Source organism: Opisthocomus hoazin, chromosome 5, assembly GCF_030867145.1.
Source record: "Opisthocomus hoazin isolate bOpiHoa1 chromosome 5, bOpiHoa1.hap1, whole genome shotgun sequence".
Classification (NCBI taxonomy): Eukaryota; Metazoa; Chordata; class Aves; order Opisthocomiformes; family Opisthocomidae; genus Opisthocomus; species Opisthocomus hoazin.
In genome coordinates, this window is record NC_134418.1 from 29,742,934 (window position 1) to 29,765,796 (window position 22,863).

The 22,863-nt window shown below is 44.0% G+C and overlaps 1 protein-coding gene across 6 annotated transcripts in view; it reads right to left on the reverse strand.

The window, feature by feature from the left end:
- Window positions 1-22,863, reverse strand: part of SLC4A4 (solute carrier family 4 member 4) — a 240,596-nt gene that overhangs the window by 39,300 nt on the left and 178,433 nt on the right. For all 6 annotated transcript variants that reach the window (XM_075420783.1, XM_075420785.1, XM_075420784.1 and 3 more), the window contains 6 exons: window positions 21,166-21,323; window positions 11,681-11,768; window positions 10,186-10,340; window positions 9,614-9,727; window positions 8,034-8,208; window positions 2,694-2,827 (listed from right to left, as the gene is read on the reverse strand). In XM_075420783.1, the coding sequence (XP_075276898.1) occupies window positions 2,694-2,827; window positions 8,034-8,208; window positions 9,614-9,727; window positions 10,186-10,340; window positions 11,681-11,768; window positions 21,166-21,323 (824 nt within the window). The remainder of the gene's footprint in view (window positions 1-2,693; window positions 2,828-8,033; window positions 8,209-9,613; window positions 9,728-10,185; window positions 10,341-11,680; window positions 11,769-21,165; window positions 21,324-22,863) is intronic.

Sequence of the window (22,863 nt, forward strand, 5' to 3'; positions counted from 1 at the left end):
CCTGACTGCACACCACTGAAGAATAAAGGTTTTAAACATTTTTTTTCTTTTTTTTTTTTTTACCCCTCAAAGTCCTGCAGAACTTCTGAAGCTCACAGAGCAAATGAAAAAGCACAGGACATTTCACACACACAATACAACAGGCAAAGTACTTTTGCCGTGATTGATTTTCTTTCTGAGGTCTCTGAAGAGGAAACTTTCCCAACAGCCCACTTTTGCTGATGGAAGGCAAAAGGACTGGGGTCCTGCTTTCCTCAGGAGCCTAGTGCCTCGCTCCCCGCTGCTTCCAGCTCGGAAATCCTGACTCATTTCACTATGGGCGTTGGAGAGACTCTGCACAGGAGCAGAGCTCACCAGCCAGGATGTAAATTGATGCTGAGTGTCCTGTAGCATCGACCCACTCTGCTGGCAATGCGGCAAATGCCACTCCTGCAGGCACCCAAAGCTAGGTGCATGGCTGGGCACGTGAGGCTTTTTTAGATATCTCTCCATACACACATACACAGAGTCAAACTTTAAATGAATCAGTAGATGGGAAGTCTTTCTAATTTTGTTCCCAGCAGGGAACAGGGTGTTGCAAATATGAACAAGCACAAATACATTACTGAAAAATCACAGTACTTGATTCCAATTTCCTTGTGAGAAAGACTCCCTTGAAAATCCCTGCCATTCTGCTCCAACAGGTTGTTAGGACAATAGCTTTTATACGCACCACCTCCTCCTTGGGTTAAAAATAACCACCTTCTCCCTCCCAAAACCACACAAAGTGTTTTTCCATCTTGCTTTTTTTCCTTCCACGTGCTGCACCTGGGCTTTGACCTGCCCACCAGATGCAAACAGCTATAGCATGTCTGTTCCTGATTTTATTCATTTATCCTAGTTGAAGAAAGAAAAGAAAGGTGCCCCCCTTCCTTCATCTGCGGGCAGAGCTCTCACCAGTCGTAGCTTCCAGCTTCCCTCCCCGGACTAGTCTAATTTGCTGTCCATGTTTTCTAGTCTCCATCCCTCCCTGCCTGTGCTCCAGTGGGGGGAAAAAGGCTCCAAGACCACCTCCTCTGCCCCTCTTTGGCAGGACCAAGCAGACCGTCCTGAGGAGACCAGCAACCCCAGGGCCAGGCAGAGGAAGACTGCACTGCATTTGAAGGGTGCAGGTCATCTCTCCATGGCATGCTTGACTCCAGGATGAACTTTTCCCTGGCTTGGGATGAATATGGCTCTGTCTAACAGCAGTCACAGCGCACTGCAAGGTCATTTAGGCTTCAAACCCAACAGCACTGATTATAAAAATAACACCAACTTCAACAACACAGCAGGAGAATCAGAGCTGCCCATTTCATACTGCCCTGCACTATTTTCACAGACACGGTTCACACTGTCACAAGTATTATCAAGTGAGTTAAGTAACCAAATGAAATCATCTCACTCCAAATGAGTCCAGTGTGGCACTGTGTACATGGGATCACAGGTAAATACACTGTCTGTCTGCTTTAGCAGAAGCTCTGTGCCCCAAAAGACTTCTCCAAAATGTAGGGTATTCACAGGAAAGACATTATTACATGCTCTCAATTATTTCTGAGTAACTACCCACAGCAATTAAATACAATGAGGAAGGAGATACAATTAAGCAACCAAACATATACCATGCCTCCTGCCTTATTGCAACCTGCAGTCATGTTCAGCTTAATAATTCAATAGACCTTTTCTAAAAATAAACACCAATGGCCAAAGAGCTGTTCCACATCACAGGCGACTGCTTTTGAAAGGAAGCCCAGTAATGCCTTAACTCCAAAAGCTCTCAGTTTTGTGTACTGAAACCCAAGGCTTTCACAACTAGGAATGTTGTGAACACTCCCTGATGGGGGAAGGGAGGGCTACAAGTGATTTGGGGTCTAAAATGATCTCTCTGCAAAACACCAGCCAAAGTATCAGCAGTCCTACGTGCAAAATCATCAATGAATATGCCGATTCCTTTACGGATTCTCATTGTATTTTTCCAGCATTGCAGATGTGGGAATAGTAAATAAGAACACCTAACAAAATGGGCTCCCTTTAGCTCTGGGTGTCAGCTGCCCTCACTGCATCAACATCAGCATGGTGGGGAGGGAGCAGAACCTCTTCATATCAGTTAAAAGGAAAAAAACACCCAAGAGCATTTAATGAAGCAAAGCTCCACTGAGGATTTCTGGGGACAAACAGACATCGACATCTGTTTCTGTCATAGATACTTTTGCTTTTATAAGCAGTAGCGATTATTTCAAATGAGAGCTGATTTAAGGACAGATCTTTGGTAACATTGAGACCTGCGGGATTTTGTTAGTGAAATCACCGAAGCTGGATTCCTTTCTTTGCTCCTGCAGGAAATACAGAGCAGCCAGGGAAACGCATGCAGCAGCTGGGGAGGAACAGCACACTGACTGTAACTAGTGCAAACTTCTCACCGAGGACAGACTTGGCCAAGAATTTCCAAGAGGCCCCAAGGAGATACGCACCCAGACACCGGGCAGCGCCCTGGGACACGCGTGCCTGTGAAAATCCGTGATGTGATTGCACTGCAATCTCAACAAGGAACAAAGATGTTTCATTTCATGCACTAAATCCCCTCCTTCCCCACTGCTAGCCATCTCATTCCCTAGCTAGTATTTCATTAGTGTGAGACATTCCTCCCCTCCTCCCTCCTCCGCCCTTGTACTTACTTGCTGAAATTAAAGAGAAGCCGTTCAAAGACAAGGACAGGTCCTGTGCTGCTCAAAATTGTGAGTGGCTGACCAGCAAAAAGGCAAAATATCGCACCGGTGACTGCTGTGCCCAGAAAGCTCTCCAACACGCCCTACGGTAGACACAGGAGAGAAGTGAGTTCTACTGAATAACCCTTTCTATTAGCACTGTTGCAAGAAAATGAGCAGTTACATCAGTGACCAGTCACGTGCTGCATGCTGGTATGTCCAAGACTGAGGGAAGACCATCTTCTACCCTCTCATGCATCTGCACACAAAGATGCATCCGTCCCACACAACTCGTAGTTCCTCAGGATAACCAGCAACCCCCTTGTTATTTCTGAGGCCCAGAGTTTAATAACACTATATTGTATTTGACAAGGGGAGGAGAGTGTTTTCAAAACCACTTAAGGGACTGGAGAACTCCTTGAACACCTCCCACACCTTTGACAGTAAAGATACACACTTGCAGGGATCTTTGAACAGATGCGGCAGGGCATGGCCAGAGGACAGCGCTGACATCCTCCAGGACAATTAAGGGTGGGCTTTGTTTTCTTTCTCCAGCTGAGCAGACACTCTTTCTAGATAAACAAAATACCTCCCTTTCAAGTAACTGTTTTAGTAAGTGAGACATAAACCAAACACGGCTACTTCATCCAGCAGCCATGTGTTGAGACTGAAGTTCATAAGATGTCACCAGCAAGTAATAAATTCCATCTTTAATGGGCTCTACAATTACCTTTGGCACGTGTGGCAAAGCAGCTTCACTGGAGAAGAATAAAAGAGCATGCTTGATGCATTCTTGGATTTTCATGTCCAGTTATAGCTGGACAATATCTACTTCTAAAACGCAAATTGTGGATGAAATATGAATGGCAATAAAACATGATTATTGACCGAACATGCATCCTTCTACAAAAACGGCAGAATTCGTTTGACCTTACCTCATTTGCTCTTATGGAAACTAATCTGTTTACACTTGACTGAGAGTTAAAGGAAGAACAAGAGCATCATCATCTACTGAGCAAGATATGCAGCCGCCAGCATCACACTCTCCAGAAATACTTACCCAGCAACTAGGGGCAGATTTAAGCATAGGATTACGTGCTTCGTCATAGCTCAGTCTGAACCAGAAGCCTCATTAATACTGCACGTGCTGAGCAACCAGCAATTAACGGCACATGCAGATCCTTCTTTCTGTCCATGACAAACTGCAGGGTCAGGGCTGCAGTTTTTCTGACTTATCAGTGGCAACGGGAAGAATATAAATCAAGTTTTGTGGCCCTCTGTCTTGGAAAGACCTAAGTTACTGTTTGCACTGAGGAAAGCATATTCATACTGTCATGTGTCAAACCAGTATGTTACTATGTAAGGCAGAACATTATTTTTTCAATCTACTAAATTACTAGCAGAACTTTCTCTAAAGCAATCATAAACTATTTTTCTGGCCACAAACATGATCTCAAAATACCAGTGGTCAAGCACTGCTATTGCTGGGTAATTAAAGCAGCAGCATGACAGCTGTGCAGAGAAGCAAACCGTAAGGAAGGTTTAAAAGCCGCCTGTTCTGACACACATTCCATCACCTGTCAATCTAAACAAGCTGCTGTAGAGCGGACAGAAACAACCTTGCCTTGGCAGGAGGTGACATCCTTGGCCCCTTCCATTTCTAAGTGCTCCATTTCTAGTGATGCCCAGCACTAACAGCCCCGGCCCTTGCATGGATCAGTGCAATGGAGATCTGCTTGCTGTGATGCCCTACAGCCTTCACAGAAGGACTGCACAGGTTTTTACAGGGGAGGCGGCCAGGAGCCTGCGAGCATTCGCTCTCTGCCTTTGGGGGACTTGTGAGGACAAGACAATTGCTCTCGGGGCAAGGAGCGGCATTCACACAGCTGATCCGCTTCGCTCCTCCTTGCATTACTCATGGAGAGGGCCCTCGTGGCCAGTGCATCTGGAATCTCTTTTCCCCACATTCTTCCACGTGTCTGTAGCTAAGAATAGTGTCTTTTCTCAGAAACATAAAACTCTGAAGTGAGCTTTTAAAGAAACGTTGGCTGTGTCAGTTTCTCCAGGGCAGGCAGTGCAGGACGGGTGATTTTTAGTGCCTGATCCAGCAGCAGTCACATAACTGTTTACAAGAAACAAGAAGCATGAACTGGGATGTGGTAGCCCCACAAATACCATTTTCTATGAGGACAAAATGCCTGGGAGAAAACTTCAAGGTGCTGCTCCTCAGCTGTAGAAGCTGGTGTAACCTTCCCTTGCATTTCTGAGTATATTCAGTGCAGCTCATGCTCTGAGATGCCTTACAGAAAACCATGCTTCCAAACTCTTTCCCACTGAAGGAATGAGCAATGGTTTGAGCAATATTTGACATGAACCTGGTCTCTAATTTCACTGAGGAGCTCCCCGGAGGAACATTTTGAACTGAGCACCTTGGGATGCTTCACTCTGGCTCTGATGACACAGGGGCATTTGAACATGAAGAATGCACAGTTTTGCTTTTCTGTTGAAAACCTGCAGTCAAAACCCTTTTGAGCTCCCGCAGCAGCCAAGAGACCCAATGCCTTTTCAAACCAGGATGGTGAGTAAAGGTTTGTTCAAGGGACATGGCAAAAGAAAAGCCAGTTGTTCCCAAACTCTCCTAAGCTCTGATCCATCAGTGAACTGTTCAGAAAAACTGCTCGTACTGCAATTTTCAATCAGTACATAAATAAAAACCAGTAAATTCAACCGGTCATTGTACCTGAGAAGCAAGTAAATGTTGAAGTGCACAAATCAGAAAATAATAGACAGTGTTTTCCTGCACTGAGTCTTGGCTATGTTATGAACCGACCAGAGGGATTTGTGTTTTCTAGCAACTCAGTGATGATTTTCCTGCACTTTGCTCCACTTCACAGAATCACAGAATGTTCAGGGTCAGAAGGGACCTCTGTGGGTCATCTAGTCCAACCCCCCTGCCAAAGCAGGGTCACCTACAGCAGGCTGCACAGGACCTTGTCCAGGTGGGTTTTGAGTATCTCCAGAGAAGGAGACTCCACAAGCCCTCTGGGCAGCCTGTTCCAGTGCTCCATCACCCTCAGAGGGAAGAAGTTCTTCCTCATGTTCAGCTGGAACTTCCTATGCTTCAGTTTGTGCCTATTGCCCCTTGTCCTGTTGCTGGGCACCACTGAAAAGAGTCTGGCCCCATCCTCCTGACACCCAGCCTTAAGATATTTATAAGCATTTATTAGGTCCCCTCTCAGCCTTCTCTTCTTCAGGCTAAACAAGCCCAGCTTCCACAGCCTTTCCTCTTAGGAGAGATTCTCCAGTCCCCTCACCATCCTCGTAGCCCTCCGCTGGACTCTCTCCACTTCTGTGAATTGAAGTTTAACAGCAAAATGGCTACGGGGATCAGGCGGCTGGGGGGCACATCCACAGACCCTCCTCCTTGCTGTCAGTGCTTCTCTCTGGCTGCACCCCCAACTCCCTCCTCACTGAGCACAAAGCCCTGGAGAAGCAAGGGACAAAGAATTCAGTAGGACTTGTGCGCTGGTTCCTTCTGCTGTTCCTGGAGTTTTTTGTCGTTAACGGCTACGACGTGTTTGTATTTGCTGCAGAGCTTCCCCGTTACCAAAGCAGTATTCTTCATTGCAGAGCATTAGTGGTTTCCCTTTTCAACATCAAGAATAAATCACTGAGTTCAGAACACGCTGTTCCTGAGGCTTTTGTCTTTCTAGTGACTTATTTTCTCCAAGCAATAGCAAAACTCAGATTGGGTTTTACCTACTGCTGAGAAAACTACAGACTAAGGGCAACCTGTGTTTTCTCTTCCTTCTGTCTTTCCTTGTTGTTGTGTTTCCCCTCCTATGCAGCTCACAGTCTCAGACATACTTTGGCGAAATGAGACTGTCACATTCAACAGATGAATACCATTTTAAATCAGAGGAAGGCTGCACACTCGGATGTAATCCCATCGAGAAGGTTCATCAGGTTCTTGGAAGAATAACCTCACCGCAGCATGAGAGGTATTGAAACACATTTATGCATCACTCCCTGGCAGGTGGAAGACAGAAAAGGGGTCCCCCAGGACACCTGCTTCTGTTACAAACATAACAGCAAAGACTTTTGAACACAATAAAGTGATTATGTGCACTAAATTTGGAATCGAGTAACATTCCCCCTTCCTCCCCCTACTTCAAAGACTGTACCTTGTACAGATGCAGAGCAGACAGAATTTGCTCCGCTACTCAGTAACAGAACAGTGATGCTCACTGGTGGATCCTGGGGGCCTCTCCATTCTTTACTTCTATTTGTTATTATTTCTTTTTAATGTTGTGCATCATGCATTTTTCTGCATGACTGCTGCAGAGCTGAGTTTCAGAAGAGGTAAACTGTATTTGTACAGGGGAGTAGGAAGTTTGACACTCCACCAGCTACTGAATCTTACTCTAGCCTGTAATTTATCATAGGGAAGTGCAGGGCTCCAGATAGGTGCCCCCTTTTCCATGTTTGTTTTCATTAAACCTGCATAAATTAATAGTTCAGTCATTATCACTAAGAGCTTATTGTTAGGAGACTCAACGTAGCTGCACTGACTCTCCCCAAACACAACCTCCTATGTTTTCTTCCTCTTCAAAAAGCCAAAGGAATACTAAAGAGCACTGCTAGAGCATAATTCTGCTCCAGTCAAACACGAGGGACCACACGGCAGTGTTGATACAGAATCCCTTTCCTTTAGACTTCATCTAAAACCGAGCCATCCCTTGAAGCCCCTACTTCTGCCTTCACCACTGATCCAGCCTGTCTCTGGATGTGCAATACGGTTCTCCGAATCTGATCTTCCACTACTATAAAATCTGTCTTTCTAAAGAACTTGCATTGTTTTTCCTTTGTCACATCTCCCAGTTTACTCGCTTTCCTATGAATCTTAGGATTTTCTTTTCACCAGAGAGGCAGAAGTCCAGGGATTGTACGAGTCACGCAGAGGATACAGTGTCATGCTCTGATGACATGGAATCACTTAGTAAACTTAATTCGACTGAAACGGTAGAACCGAGACACAAGCACAGAGAGTAGATCAGAGGAATTTCTCTATATAGGAGCAAGCACCTTCTCTGTTGCCTGGCCATCTTTCAAACACCATTAAAGGTAACTGCTTGTACAATTTTTCAAAGCACAGCCTTCCAACAGCAGAAAATGCAAGCCAACTTTCAGTGCAAACACAGGATACCTCTATTAACTGTACCCAGAATTCAAGCTTTGTCGGTGACCCTTCCGACTGTAGGCGGAAAAAGGTAAATGACGTATCTGTCACTTCTGAAAGCTCTTGCTAACCTGCATGTTTTCTGTAGCGTCACCAAGTAATCCTCCAAAAGTGATAGCGTTGGTCACTGTGGCCAGGTAGATGAAAAGAATGGCTGAAAGGGCTTGAATATTTAAAGCATCGTAGAAGTCACTGGCGAAGAACGGTGCTTTCCTCTTTATGTCTTTGATTAAGCCACCACAGAATCTGAAAAGACAAGCAAGAGAAGAGTCATGCAAAATGTTTTACAGTGAAACTCACCACGATAAGTAACCAGAAACATTGCCAGAAATGAAGTATTATCTGAACGGACTGAGATCATCACATTACGTAATAGTCTTATCACTGATGTGATGGTTCAGGGATATCACTGAGATAATGTTGTAAAGCAGGTATCTTGAAAATGTGATGCAGCTGAAGAGACACAAGTCCTACTTCTGCTGAAACAGACCACTGAGGTTTGCAGTTCAGGAAGCTTGTCTGTTGGGTTTTTTCCCCAACTATATTGGTTGATGTAATAAAATATATTAACTCTAGTCTAAATCCCTGCCTACACTTCTCCACATGGCAGACACAATGGTTGGGTGAGCCAAGCAATCTCTAAATGGAAAAATGCTTCAAACTGTTCACCAGAAAAAGAACTAGAAGTAAAAATGCAAGTAAGTGAAATCATCTTGGAAAACAGGAGAGCTCCACTTGCAGACATATTTTTTTGGGCAATCACAGTCAAGACAATTATTTAACTCTTATAAACTCCATGTGACTCTGACACTGTCAGCATGAAAAATTCTTCTGTTTTGCCTCTTGTTCCCTTGCACACAGTTCACCACCAACACCAGGACTGTTCGGACACTCTGTACGCAGAGAAGTACTTGGCAGATATGCACACATTACCTTCTGACCCAGAATCAGGATGTATCGACTGACTTGTACACAAGAATGTGTAATTTCAGACTTTCAGACTTTTCTCCTAGAATTTAGATATTCTACTAGAACTTAAAAAAAAATGTGGAGTGGAAGGGAGGGCACAATGCCACCACAAAAACCTGTGTATTGACCCTGAAATGCTGAACACACTATTTTATGGCCACCTGAACTGCATTGCCACCCTAGTGGCATACAAGCAGAGTAATAAAGCAGAGAGTGATGCCTTGGGCTTTGTTACCTTCTCTATTTCTAGCCCATAAAAGCCTTCATCTACACAATGTAACTACAACAGGAATGTACGGAAAAGGGAGCATTTCTGCTATTGGCTAAACCACTTCCAGCAATCCGAATGCGAACTGTAGCTGTAGCTGCCACGTTTACATCCTTTACAGTTCGTCTAACTTCACAGGCTTTCAACAGCCAGCACCTGCCTGGGTCTTCTTTCATTTTTGAGTGCCTCAGTTAGGATGCTTTCTAACTTGCTGAGGCTGGATGTTCAGAACCCTTCAGACAGTCTCTAGCTGGGCACTAAAAACCCCGGGACATGTTTTGGGGGTCACAGCTTAATCTATACAAACAGTCTGCAGTATGAAAAGCAGAAGGGGCAAAACAGTTCTGCAAGGGAAACATTGCCACCTTGCTTGGATGCCACCAGGTGCATCACGCTGAGCGGCGTGTTACTGACCTGCCAGTTCGTTGTAGCTCTTCACAGTCCCCGTGGCCCCCACCACCGTGTCCTCCATCATGAGGCGTGTCTCCATTCATCTGCAGATTTTCTCCACCGGAGTACATGTTTTTCCTAGGCAAGAATGCAAGGGAAACTGAGGCTCACTGCGTTGCCTGACGGCTCCACAAAACATAAACCATACACAGGTCCTCCAAACATGTGTTACACAGCCTTTCCTGAAGCCATGTCATACAAACACTAGAAGGCTGACCTGCTGACAGCCAGAGTGGAATGTAGCATATTAGAAAGACCAAGAAGAACCTCAAAGAGTCTGCATAACCACTATGTATGTTATTATATGCCTACAACATCACTTCAAAGGGTACAGAATTGCAAAAGCATCCTCCTTCCAGCTATTAAGACCAACCTGAACATACCTCTAGTACTTTCTAAATACAGACAGATGCAGGTCACTCTGAATTGCTCAATAAGCCTGGTGTACCCAAAGCATCGGCTATTCCCACCACCTTTTCAGAACTGATGCGCTGTCCTTCACCACAGAGCTAAATCTGCCTGTCTCCTGCCGTTACCTTTTATCTGAAGAAGGAAGAGACTTGGGTGGCTCTATCCTAATGGCTGGATCCCATTCCCCAGGGGGGAGCACAATGACTTCATCCAAAAACTCATCAATGCCAGCAATTAGGTCCTGCCGGTCCTTGGCTTTATAGGCAATGTCGTGGAACACCTGCAAGGAAAAGAGAGATTCCGTGTAGAAAAGCTTTGCATTTTCTGTAGCCCAGACTTCAGAGGCAGCTGCCAAGTTTTATTCTACAAAACCAACTTCTTCATTCTCAAAAAGTATCAAGATACTTGGCACAAGAGTGTGCGAACCTCAGGAAAGCCCTTTCTTTTGGTTGGCTGCTTAATAATAGAGATTCTTTTCTTGCAGGCATATTTCTAATTTTTAGCAAAATACACATTTCTAACCTTTTAAAAAGTCTTACTAAAGCAATTATCCATTTCTTTTATCCAAAAAAAAGAGTGTTCGTAGAAATAAAGAGTTACAATTATAATTTGAGAAGACACTTTTACAAAGCCACAAATAAGTGTCAATCCTTTTTTCCTATCTACTTCAGTCCATCATGAAACAGGTTAGTTTCCAACCCTGTGACACAGAAACAATGACAGTATTTTCTCAAAAATTCTAACAAGAAGCACAAACTAGTTTTACTGAAAGGTCTAGTATTATTGATGAAAAGAAAATGAGAGAAGAGAGGAAAAAGAGCATTAATGCTAAATTTTACAGAAATCTTTTGGACTACTTGGAGTAAAGGTGGATCAGCCCATGTGATAGACTTAATAAGGTCAGTGATAAGGAGGACGACTTTGGGGCTACGGAAACTAGATCACTGCTCCAAGCAGTGGAAGGACAGAAAACAGAAGAGCTGAGACCAGGCGAGCTGTAATTAAAGGACCTGTATGAGAGCAAAACAACGTAAGGAGAAAGCTAGAAACGAACATAATGTAAATATACCCCAGATGCGCAGAGCCCAAGGGACACTGGAAGAAAGAAGTCATAAATGAATATTGAAAGCCCAGTCGTCTCATCGAGGTGTACAATTAGCAAGTAATTGCTAGCTACTCATGGATAATATATAAGCACTACCTGAATTAAGAAGTGCTCTGGGATACAGTGCAACACACAACAATATGTCCTGGGTGTAATCATTTCTGCGGTAATTACCTGGAGCGTAGCTGCGGGTTACTGTGATCGTGGAATGTGACATAAGGCACACACCACAAGATTAATTCAAAGATTAATTCATAGTCTATTTGAAAGAGTGATTGCTAGCAGGAAAATACACATGATGGACAAAAACTTCCTATAGTCATGCTGTTATAAAAACACTAAGCCAGATGAAATAATTATGGAAATAGATGGAATTAGGAGGTGACACTTGGATGTTCCAAGCTCATGTGTATTCCCACTCCCGTTGACCACACTGCACAAAAGGACATCACTATTAGCTAATGAAGTGAAACCTGGGAGGACCCATTTCATGCAGGAGATGCCAAGACACTTACCTCATCTGACATCAGAGTGGCAATGGCTCGGCCGATCTCATGATAGGACTTTGCTTTGCCCTTCGGTCCCAGCAGAATGAAGAGAAATCTGACAAAACAAGCAGATTGTTCCCATTTAGGATAGCAAAATGGATCACTTATTACTTACACAATACCTAGACAGAAACTCAACTTAAAGTTGTGGCCCTTGTCAAAGATCCAGAGGCTGACAGTGGCCTCCAGCTACCTTGGGAACAAAGGTTACACCCTGCAGCCCACCACGCTTACTCGGAGAAGCAAGACACTACCCAGATGTTTTTTTCCCAAAAAGCCTTAGAAGTAGCCTTGAGACCACTGTGGACAAATGCTATCACAGCCCTACTCAGAAGTCACTACCATCCAGCAACCTAGACTTCAGGACGAGGTGAAGAAAGGGCACTCTTCCAATGCCCAGTACCTGAAAGTGAGCTATGCAGGACGGATGCAGCTCCAGCACAGCGCTGTCGAGGATCCCTGCCCTGTACACCACAGAAAGCCCATCCACCTCCATAGTGATTTGTTTCATCATGTTACCAGCTCCTTGTAGCTGTTCAGTCCTTGTATAAGGAACCTGAATTAAAGGTTTCCCTAGTGCTATTCCAGTGCCATTCACATGGCAATAGCACTGATGTAACTGTTGCTAAATAGCCAGGTGGGGACAGAAGAAGATTTAAGGACTGCTCACTCTGCACATCTCCAAGGGCAGCGACACACCTGAGCACCCTCTGCTCACAGGACCGACCAAGTGGGGCCAGCACAGCAGCGGGCACCGAGGTAAGAGGGAAGATGCTATTAAGTATCCACATCGCTCACTGTAAACTACATTGCTCCCCCGAGCTATCAGATAGCACTCCGCGCGCTTACTAATGCTCTGCTGGGGCTGAGAGCTCTGTTATGGTTCAGCACCCAGAGCAGCTACCCACATGTGAAGGGAAACCAGCTATAAATAATTAAGCCCAACTTGTATGCCCCAAATTTCCACTCCGAGTATACAATACACACCAGAGACCTGTAAGCCCATCTGATGGCTTCATAGTCACAGTTTAATTCTTAAACTTGCAACTTAAGGTGTAAATGCATTCCTATGGTAGGCACCATCAACGAGGGTGACTACATCTACAAGGTATTTGGAGTTAATTTCTTACATGATCTCTTTGGGCAGCAACTATATCCAAATCCAAATCACTGCTAATGAGTTTGAAAAACACCACGATATGAAACCTTTGGAGATAGGAAATTACTGCTCTTTATCTTTCCTGCCCTGATTTTTGTCAGTGCTGATGTGCTGTGAATCAGGACTTGCCTACACGACAGTGTGTTCTAATGAGATTCGTTAATGGAAAAGGCTATATATGGAAAATTGATGCTTCCGCCAATAAAATTGTCGAGCAGTTGTGCCAGAATAATGGGAACACTGGTGAAAGGTGACTGGCTTTTCCAGCATTTTAACTGGCACTCATTAGAAAAAGTTTTAAGTACGGCCTCAAGGTTGGATCTTCAAAGGCAGCTAGATCTTCCTGGCCTGGAATGAAAAATTTAAAAAAAAAGAAAAAAAGATACCACCATTCAAATAATACTTAATTCAGGAAAGACCTAAGGCCTTATCTTAGACACTCCCAGTTCCTAAACTAAGTTTGATATGCAAGGCCAAAGTATCAATGCTGACCTGGTAAAAGCCATTACCTACTGCAGAAATATTCTTACTTTAAAGTTGATTTCATGCTGTAGACAGGTGCCAAGCTGGCAGCTACTTACTCACACAGCATCTACAGCCTTGGCTGTAGAAACACGTTTCCTATAAATTCTCTGTTCAGACTTGTCCCAGAAAAAAAAATTTGCTTCATAGCTATGGCATGAAAATACACCTGTCTTCATTTTCACTTCTTCATCTTGCCAACTGGCTTGTTAAGAAAGCCCTGTTACTTCTGTTGGCCATCTCACACAATGACCAGCATTTGGTGGCTTGTGGAATTTCAATGGAGACCATTACGCTAGCCAGATGGTGCTGTTTCAGGCATTCATCTGAACAACTCTTAACTCATGATCTTGAGATAAAAGTGTCTCTCTTTCAGACATCAACTCATCCTTGCAATTAGCAACAAAACAAGTCACATGGCAGGAGACCAACTTCTCCATTTCACCTAATTTAGCGAAGACTGGGAATTACTGGGGCAATTTTCGGCAAATTTCATATCAGCACCTGTTTCAAACAGAAACACTAATAGCTGCTCAAAATAATTTCAGATCTTCCTGAATTAAGCCTTTCTCCAACTACAGCTGTACCTTTCAATCAGTAATGGAAAATAACCCTTGGTAAGTTGTCTCACCTGAAACCGTTTGCTTCCAGTGTGAATTTGGGTTAGCTTCAAATTCCAGTCATAAACTCTGATTGTCTCTCATAACTAGACTGAAGAACCCTCAATAACTAAATTCCTTTAAATATCCTTCCCTACCGATCCAGTCACTCGTAGCGATCTGACAGTTAGGTTAAGCCATTTGAGGCTTTTCTCCTCTCTTTAGTCATTTTGATGGCTCTTCTGTGAACCGTCTCTGATGCATCAGTGTCGTCTTTGGGGAAATCATCCAAGACCTGGCAGTTTTGTCAGTGCAAATATACAGATAAAATAACCTATGGCTCCTCAGAAACTTTATGTGAGGCTGCTTTCCTGAGAAAATGGGGTTAGGAACATTGAGTCTTAGGAAACACGGTAGGATGATGGGGAAAGCTGGGATTATTACCGTGGTGGAGGGAAAGGACATGGCACATACTTCTAGGAAACCAGGTTGCAGCAGTTCCAGCACCGATGGAATATTCTGCTTTACCCAGGGATGGCCCCCAGTCCTTTACCTACAGCCTCATCCAGAGAAAACTGGTACTCTGAGCACAGCTCTTCCATCTGCGCTCTCTGTCGCTACAGGGAGGAGGTGACATGGGGCCAAGTTAAAGCACAGATGACTGGATTGCTCTGAGCCATGGAGACACCCTCTTCATTATTTGTCAACCTTTACTGGGTCAACTATGTGTTTTCTCAAAAGCTGCTGATAAAATGTGAAACACCACAGGGCTGAGAGGTGTGACATCTCACCAGAAGTACTTCTCCCCTTACAAGCATTGCATAAAGTATTGTTTTAGCTTCCTAAATCAAAATATCATGAGTTACTAACTCAAATGTCTTATAAGGTATATTATATCCAAACAAGTACTTTCTATTTAAAAAAAAAAAAATAAATCTAGAGTCCTATTAAAAAACGGCATCAGGTTACTAGGACAGGATCCATAAATACATATTAATTGGCATTACTAACAGTAACGCTTCCTAATCGAGTTCTTCATGAGGCTTTCAAGTGTTTTACTTAAGGTTCACATGGAGGTGACTAAGCCATACACGCCTAGGTCATGTCCTCTGCTCTCCTCCTACCTCCTGGAACTTTCCACGTGTTTCATGAGTTATTATAATAAAGACAAACTGTTCCTCAGCCAACACTTTCAAAACTCTAGGATGCAAATTACCCAAATATATTCACTTTTAAAAAATGTTCATAACTTCAGAAGTTGCTGCTTGGCATTCTCCTGATTTTCCAGGGGAACAAGACATCTTCATAACCGTCTTCTGAAATAATTACATCAGCTGTGTCTCTTCCACTGCATTACAGAAGTTACATCAGCTGTCTCTCTTCCACTGCATTACAGAAGTACCTGAATGTGCTTGCATTTACTAAAATGTTCTTGAAAGCAAGCAGTTTGTGATACTTTCTAAATTCTTCGTCCTGACCTATTCAGCTCAGAATTGCCTTCCGCATGTAGGACAAGATCTTTTAAAGGGCCAAATATTATAAACACAAAAACAGTAATGTGGTTTAGTGGTTTGGACTATTATGTTTGCATGTATGTAATACCATGTAGTTATGAATACTTTCACCTAAGAAAGCCCTCACTTGTAGCGGTGACATACTCCATCATCTGTCAAGACAAAAGCCAGCACAGAATTCCTCTCTGCTGCACACAACACTTGCTGATTATCAAATGTCCTTTGTCCAACATTGCTAAGGATGCTTCACTGTAAAGAATGTGAGGTTTCACCTCATATCACTTAGCTCAGAGTCTCTCTGAAGTAGTAACAGAATTCAACGTTTCTCCTGAACGCACTGGGCAACAGCTTACAGACAGGGCTGACAGCCCTCACACCCAGGATACCTGGTCTTGAACTTTGTATGACAGCACAGTCAAAGCACTCAAAATCCTCTACTTCCAAGCTGCTAATGAGCCAGAAACTCAGTAATTTATTATTCTGTTTTACCTAAAGCACTATTCCTCCTGTCACTTTTGCACGCTTTACCCTTCTTAAGCAGAAGATGACCACCAACTACGTATGATTCACCTTGTAATCATACAGACTATGCCACCAAACCCAGCAAGACTAAATTGATTGTCACAGATGAGTGATTCCAATTTGAAATGCACAAATGTGCCCTGGCCAACTGTAAACCCAGCCAATGCACCTAGAACATCTAAACGTAGCACCACAGCAATACTGCGTACAAGCCCAGTAACCTGGGGTTATGGACCTAACAACCTGCTACGACCAAGCACAACCTTCCTGGACATTGGCAGGAGGTGACACCAGAGACTGTGGGGCAGAACTTCAATCTTGTTTGCCGAAGGAGGCAACAAGTCTTTACACGTTGTGTTTCTGAGAAATTTGGCTAGAAATCTCCATGAAATCATCACTTAGGAGATGGGGAGTGAATACAACACAGACAGGCTCCAAAGTCAGTGCAGCACTAATATTTTGCCATCCATTTGGGACATCCTGCAAGCAATCTGTAATGTCTGTGACTATCAAGTTCCCATATGGGGTAAGGGTCGTGGTGAAAAATGTCCCATGACCAAGCCTCATCACACAGTCTCTCTGCAAGCTGACCATCAGTGCAGGAGACAAGGTCGTCCTGTGTCCCGTCCCCCACCCTGCCACCGAAGGAAAAGAAAAAAAAGAGAGCAAAGCAACTAAAACAAGATTCAAGTTCAGCCTGCTCATCTATGCCTATCTCTCAAATCTGGAGCAAGCAAGAGCAGCAACTCCATAAGGGTTTAAGGCACCTACACAAAGGAAACTCAGTAAGGTCCTGGAGAAAATGTTCTTATTTTTGAGAGGGGTGGGGGGAAGCAGTCCTTCTGTTGTTGGACACCATGTGAGATGCCTCCAAGGCATCCAGCATTCCCAATAGAGACACATGTTGATGGACTCAAAGGCTGAAAGAACAACCTCTTGATGTACTTTTCCAGCAAAATCTGTGGCTTGGACCGCTGATGAAAGGAGCACAACTTGAGATTGCATTAATGAAAGGAGATGGTGAAGTGTTTGGTCCATCTTCTAGTTCACACAGGTGATCCTTCAAGTTTTGCGCAACGTACCAGCATTGCAGGCTTCTCACATGGTGTCCAACACATGAACACAGAAAGATAAAGGTAGTCCTTTGATGCCAGAGCTCCGACTTCCCAGAGCAAGTCCATCTGCTGGAAAGGCTGCTAAAGGACACAGCCCTTAAAACCATTTCAATGCTACAATTAACGAACAAGACACACACAGATTTTGTTGTCACCTACAAAGAAAAAAAGATGCCTTTGCACTTATAAGCTTATGTTAGGAGGCAAGCGAGGAGAACCTGACTCCCGGTTCTGCCATGCTTCCTAAGTGACCTTTGGGCAAGTTTCTTCATTTCATTTGAGACTTGCAGACACAGGCTATTTCCCAGCACTACATATTAGACTATGCAAGTCTGTACAGCTTATCTCCAAAAAAAATCTTTCCCTTGCTCATTCTTCAACTTCTTTACCCACCAACACTACATTAATGCAGCAGACCTGAAACATAATGGCACATTTCTTTTATGAAAATAAAAAGCTACATCTATTGCATTGTCCAGAGGAGAAGCAGCCATACGCAAGCCATGGTGCAAGCATAGTAACTGAGCGCTTGCCAAAATGAGGAGTACATAGCACTGTGGAATTAAATTCAACATGAGAAAACCAAAGTCCTTCAAGGTTTTTTCAGTCTGATCGGTAAAAAGAAAAGTCAACACAGTAGCAGGCTGGGATCTCTCTATACCAATTTCAGATTCCCAATTTTTATTACTAGGCCTGTATGAAAACACCCTGCTGAGAAACTTTTTCTAGAGAGTTCATCAGATCCTGTTGGTTTCTTTTGAGTAAAAATTTACTTTTAAGTAAAGGAAATAATTAAAATACCTAGCAAGGAAGCATGAAAGAAAAAATATATAGAAAATTTATGTATCCAAGGAAAAGTCATTTCCACACAGGAAATCTTGTTTCTGCGAAGTGTCCAAAATTCTGTAACTTACAAGAAAAATCCAAGCCAAAGAATGTGTGCAGTAAGAAAAAAAAAAATCAGCAGAAATAAGTAACTCATTTAACTGGAAGTCTACATGTTGAATACCATCTACCTTATGCACACAAAAATCCTTTTTCCTCCCACATACTAGGTCAACACAAATAAAGCAAAACAGGGCAGGGACTACAGATATCCTGAGCCTTTCACCTCTGCAGGGCTTGGTGTCTCATTTGCTTTTACGTTGCAAGATTGTGGTGATGTCTTACACGCCCTGCTACAGGATACAGCTGATACAAATATTCTCAGCCAGTCTAGGAAAAGCTATCACTGCCCCATCCCTGCAAAACCTGCCTGGTTAGTGCTTCGAAAAGCAAAACGTCAAGATGTCTTCATGCATTTCTGCAAGCTGTGTGACACCATGTTATGGCTGGGAATGCTTTCTCCCTTCTCCCCTTCTTCCTGCTCCTCGGGAGGGCTTTCCCCATCCCCCTGCCACTGATCCAACAAGCCCTGCGACCACCACCTCTTTAGGGCAAGGCACTTCACTGGCTCCTGGGATGTATGCACTGTACCTGTAATGGCTGAAGAGCCTGAGATTTTTACCTAACACAGCACACCAGAAACATGAACTGGATTGCTGTGCAAAGGTACCTCCAGCAGTGCATACCACCGCAGAACAGATGGTCACGTGAAGGCCACCTCCCCTCTGCGTTACAGACCAGCATGCCCACAGCAGCCCTGTGCCAAAACCTGGGTGTTTAGCCCCTCGCCTGCCCCACATAAAAACAACCTGCTGCTTTCTAAAGAGACAGACAGATGTGGGCTATGCTGCGGTTACTTGATAGACCCGGGTCACCGTTCTCCTGCAGCCACCCCCAACGCTGAAACGTTAGCTCACATTTATTTAGAAACCCCAGGTGGTTTTGCACAGCCTAGCTTTGATGGCGTGGTTTTGACAATTTTACGAGGAACTCAATAATTTAACAAAATAAAAGGAGAAGCCCTGAGGGAGAGATGGGGGGCACGCCAAAGGCTCCAGCTCCAGCATCTTGTGGAGTCTGCGGGCTGCTAAGTGCACGTCCACAACAGGAACGCCCACCACATGAGACAGCCGAGACTCAGCGCTGACCAAGGAGACGCTCCATCATAGCTGGTCTGGGCCCTGATGGGATTTCCTTGATCGAATTTCACAGGAAGCAGCCATTGCAAATGGCTCTTCATTACTCACAAAAGCCATATAATGAGCCTCCCTGCTTTGATTAGGGCTAGCATTTGGTTTGGAGGACAGCAAATGGATAATACTATTTCCTGGAAAAAATGTTGGCATGGAAGGACACATTGTCTTGATTAATGCTATTGAGTAATGAGGTCATTCAGCAGTCCTAGATCTAACTTCCTGGCTCCCACTACCAAAACAAACAATACCTAATTTTACGTCTGCTGAACAGCATTCGGAGATGTGTTCAAAAAAAGAGTAAGTGGGATTAGACTTCAAAGCTGAAATACTGAAGTATACAGAGCTCAGTAACGCTGAGGAATGAAGAACAACCTTTTATAAAATTAAGCCACTTTTACCACCCCATACTCTTATCAGAATATCCAATGTATGCAAACAGTTGTTGATGTGGTTACTGTAAGTAGCCACTTAATGAAACTCCCAGAAATACAAACACTGCTGCATAATTAGCATGCAATTAAACAAATAGCAAAACTAGATCATTTTTTTCCTTTGTTTTGTGCATGGAAATAAGGTATAGATGATAACAACCTTATAACTTTCATTCCATACAATGGCTGTGACTCATTCCAGTACCAGTAATGCACTAGCCATGTGCTTTTGTCGTGGTACTGTGTCTCTTCTCACAAAGTATTACTTATACAGACTCAAACCCTCTAGGCATTATTCAAATCACAACTTTCACTCTGTATTGAAAGCCCTTGAAACCGTTCACGTAAAATACGTATCTTCACATTAGTGATGTGAAAGGTGCAATTTGAACTCCATAATTACAAGCAAAATGCAAAGTAAACCCTTTGTAAGCTGATACCAAAAGCACGCCAGAGCCCAGGTGCACAGCAGCTCCAAGGTACAAGGCACCACAGAGACTGGCGTGGGGCTGAAAGGGGATATTGCTAACCAGCTGCAGGTTGTCCACCTGCAGCCTCTCTCGTCCTTCTCACTGAAACTCTGATGTGCTCCGTTCTTAGTGCACTTCACTACCTTTTAATATTCCTTGTTTTTACAGTTCTTACCTCAGTGGGGTGTTGGTGTATATATGAAGCAAAGACACAGTACTACATAATGCTCACATACAGCAGATGTTCTGGACATGTCTACTGATAGTTTTTCCCTACTGTGTTACATGACAAACAAAATCCAATTGTATAACTAAGGGTAACACTGCTAAGAATTCAAACAGGACTTCAGCTTTGTTATTCTGGTAGATACATACACTCACTGTACAGACAGTTACGCATATTCAAGCAGTGAATTCAATTATTTAAGAACATAAGACACATTCATATTTGTGGGACTCAGATTAATTTGCAACATTAGTCACAATAAATAAAATATTTATATGACATTTTTCTCTGAACCACTACGCATTACAGAGCAACATACAGTGTGACCACCCCTGACAGAACTGGATGCCGCAGCCTGCCTGACTTGTTTTTTTTTTCACCCCAGCAGGGCCAGAATTGCATCCTTCATCTAATGCGAGTTTTTAAGAGAAAAAATATGTACTGCAAAAACATGCAGAAGGAATGTGAGCTATGTAAAGTGTGTGTTGGGGGAGAAGCATAAGGGGCAGAAAAAAAGCCCTAGTAGTTAAACTTCATATTGGTAGTGCCCTTTACTGCTAAGCTGTTAAGTTAGTGTGTTTGTGTATTCTTTGTGTATTTTATAGCTTATATCTTATAGTCAAATTCAGGACCTGAAAATTATTAAGCGGCTACAGTGAGTTTTGTTACTTTAAACCAATAATCCTGATCGTTCTGCACATCACCTGATGGAAAGCAATGGAGACTGTCTTCTTCTGGTCTGGTGTTATTATTTTAAAAGGTGGAAATGCCTTTTCCAATTCTTGTCCCCTGCCTGGGGGTGAATTCTCTTACCGGGTAGGTACGGGGACTTCAGTCAGAGCACCCAACATGACCGCCTGCTGCAGCCGGACGAAGGCAATGAAAGGACTCTCCAGGAAGTCTACCTCCCCCACCAGCACATTAGATGCCTCAGCATCACGGGGCAATTTCTTCATGAATTTATTCTTCAGCTGCATCCGTGAAAGAGGAAGGAAAAGAAAATTAAGTCTTGTTAGGCACACAAATAAAATTTACCCGGTTTTCACCGACATTTCCTCGTTGGTCAGAATACATCATTGGCTAATGTGTATCATCCCCACAGAGTCTACTGAGATACAAATGCTAGGAAGCTCAGCCCCAGAAGAACAATGCAGATACTGGTGCTTGGAGCCAAGACGATGCTGAGAAGATTATGCCTCTTGGAGCTGCTGTTTGTTTACAGGCCAGAGATGGTGTTATTTTGGGGAGAAAAAGGTGTGCAGCACTGAGGAAGATGGGCAGACCCAGGTGGGGTTTCAGGAAGCAGCACTGCACCACCTCGCTGCCTGGCCATCCGCATGACGGGGAAGGGCAGGCACTTTTTGCGAGTAAAAGTGCAACTTCACGATCTGTGGTACCTGCTACAGAAAAGACTGGCCTGAGGAAAACTAACCCTGAAGGAGGGACGCCAGGAGCTGGGCACCTGCACTTCACTATGTACGTGTCTTTTCAAGTTCCAAGGAAAAGACTAAGCTTAGTTGCAGGCTTTTAGAAGCATGTTTCCTAGCCCGTGACTTCTCCCTTAATATAAAATTTGCTTGAGGTTGTCTGAAGCCGTTGTTCCCATTGCCTGTGCAGGCCAGCACATGAGGAGTCAGTGGGCAAAAGTAGCCGTCGTGCTGGCTTTGAAACTACAGTCTCAATAACTGTCTAGGTGAGAGACTGGCTCGTTAGTGCTTCCCACAATCACCGCCCGAGCCTCAGCCCTGCCGCAGGCTGCTGCGCTGAGAGCACAGAGCAGGGCACAGCCAAAGAGGGACAGAGGAACATGACCAATCATTAGAGACCTTCTGCCCAGGAGAAACCGCCTTCTCAATCCTTCTGCAGAATGATGCTGGATGGCAACTATATCCCTCACCTCCCAAAGATCTGAAGGAAAAGAAATCCTGGGGAAGAAGTGAGGTGAAAAGGGACATCCATGAAGAAGAGAGAGAACAGAGAGGGTTTCCGAGGAAAATAAAAGCACAAGGCATGGACAGAGAAGCCAAGGTGGGAGTGGGGGGAGATGAGGAAGAGGGTGGTTGTTTGTGGCTCTCTTAACTGCTCTCCTCCTGAGGAGGCTCCTAGCACTCTGCTAGCCCAGGTATGAATACCAAGCAAGGAGGCGGAGGGGGGGGGGGGGGGGGGGGGCGGTGTACATCTACCTATCTCAAACCCAAGTATTTCTTTGAAGTACAATCATTATCTACCCTTAATGAACTTGTGCAATTCGTACAACAGCAACACAACTATGCATGCAGAAGTTGTGGATAAAGGCACTTTTAAAAAAAAGAATCAATAAGCAGGCAGGTAGCAGTAACTGCCTGTCTTCTTCCTTTACTTGGATAGCACACAGAAACTCCCTCCTCCATTCCAGCCACATAACTGAAATACATGTAAAACCCCACCACCGAAAGGCAGCTGATGAGGTTGCTAGTCACTGTGTGACTCTCACGTTTCCACCATCAATTAAACATCCATTGCTTTATAATC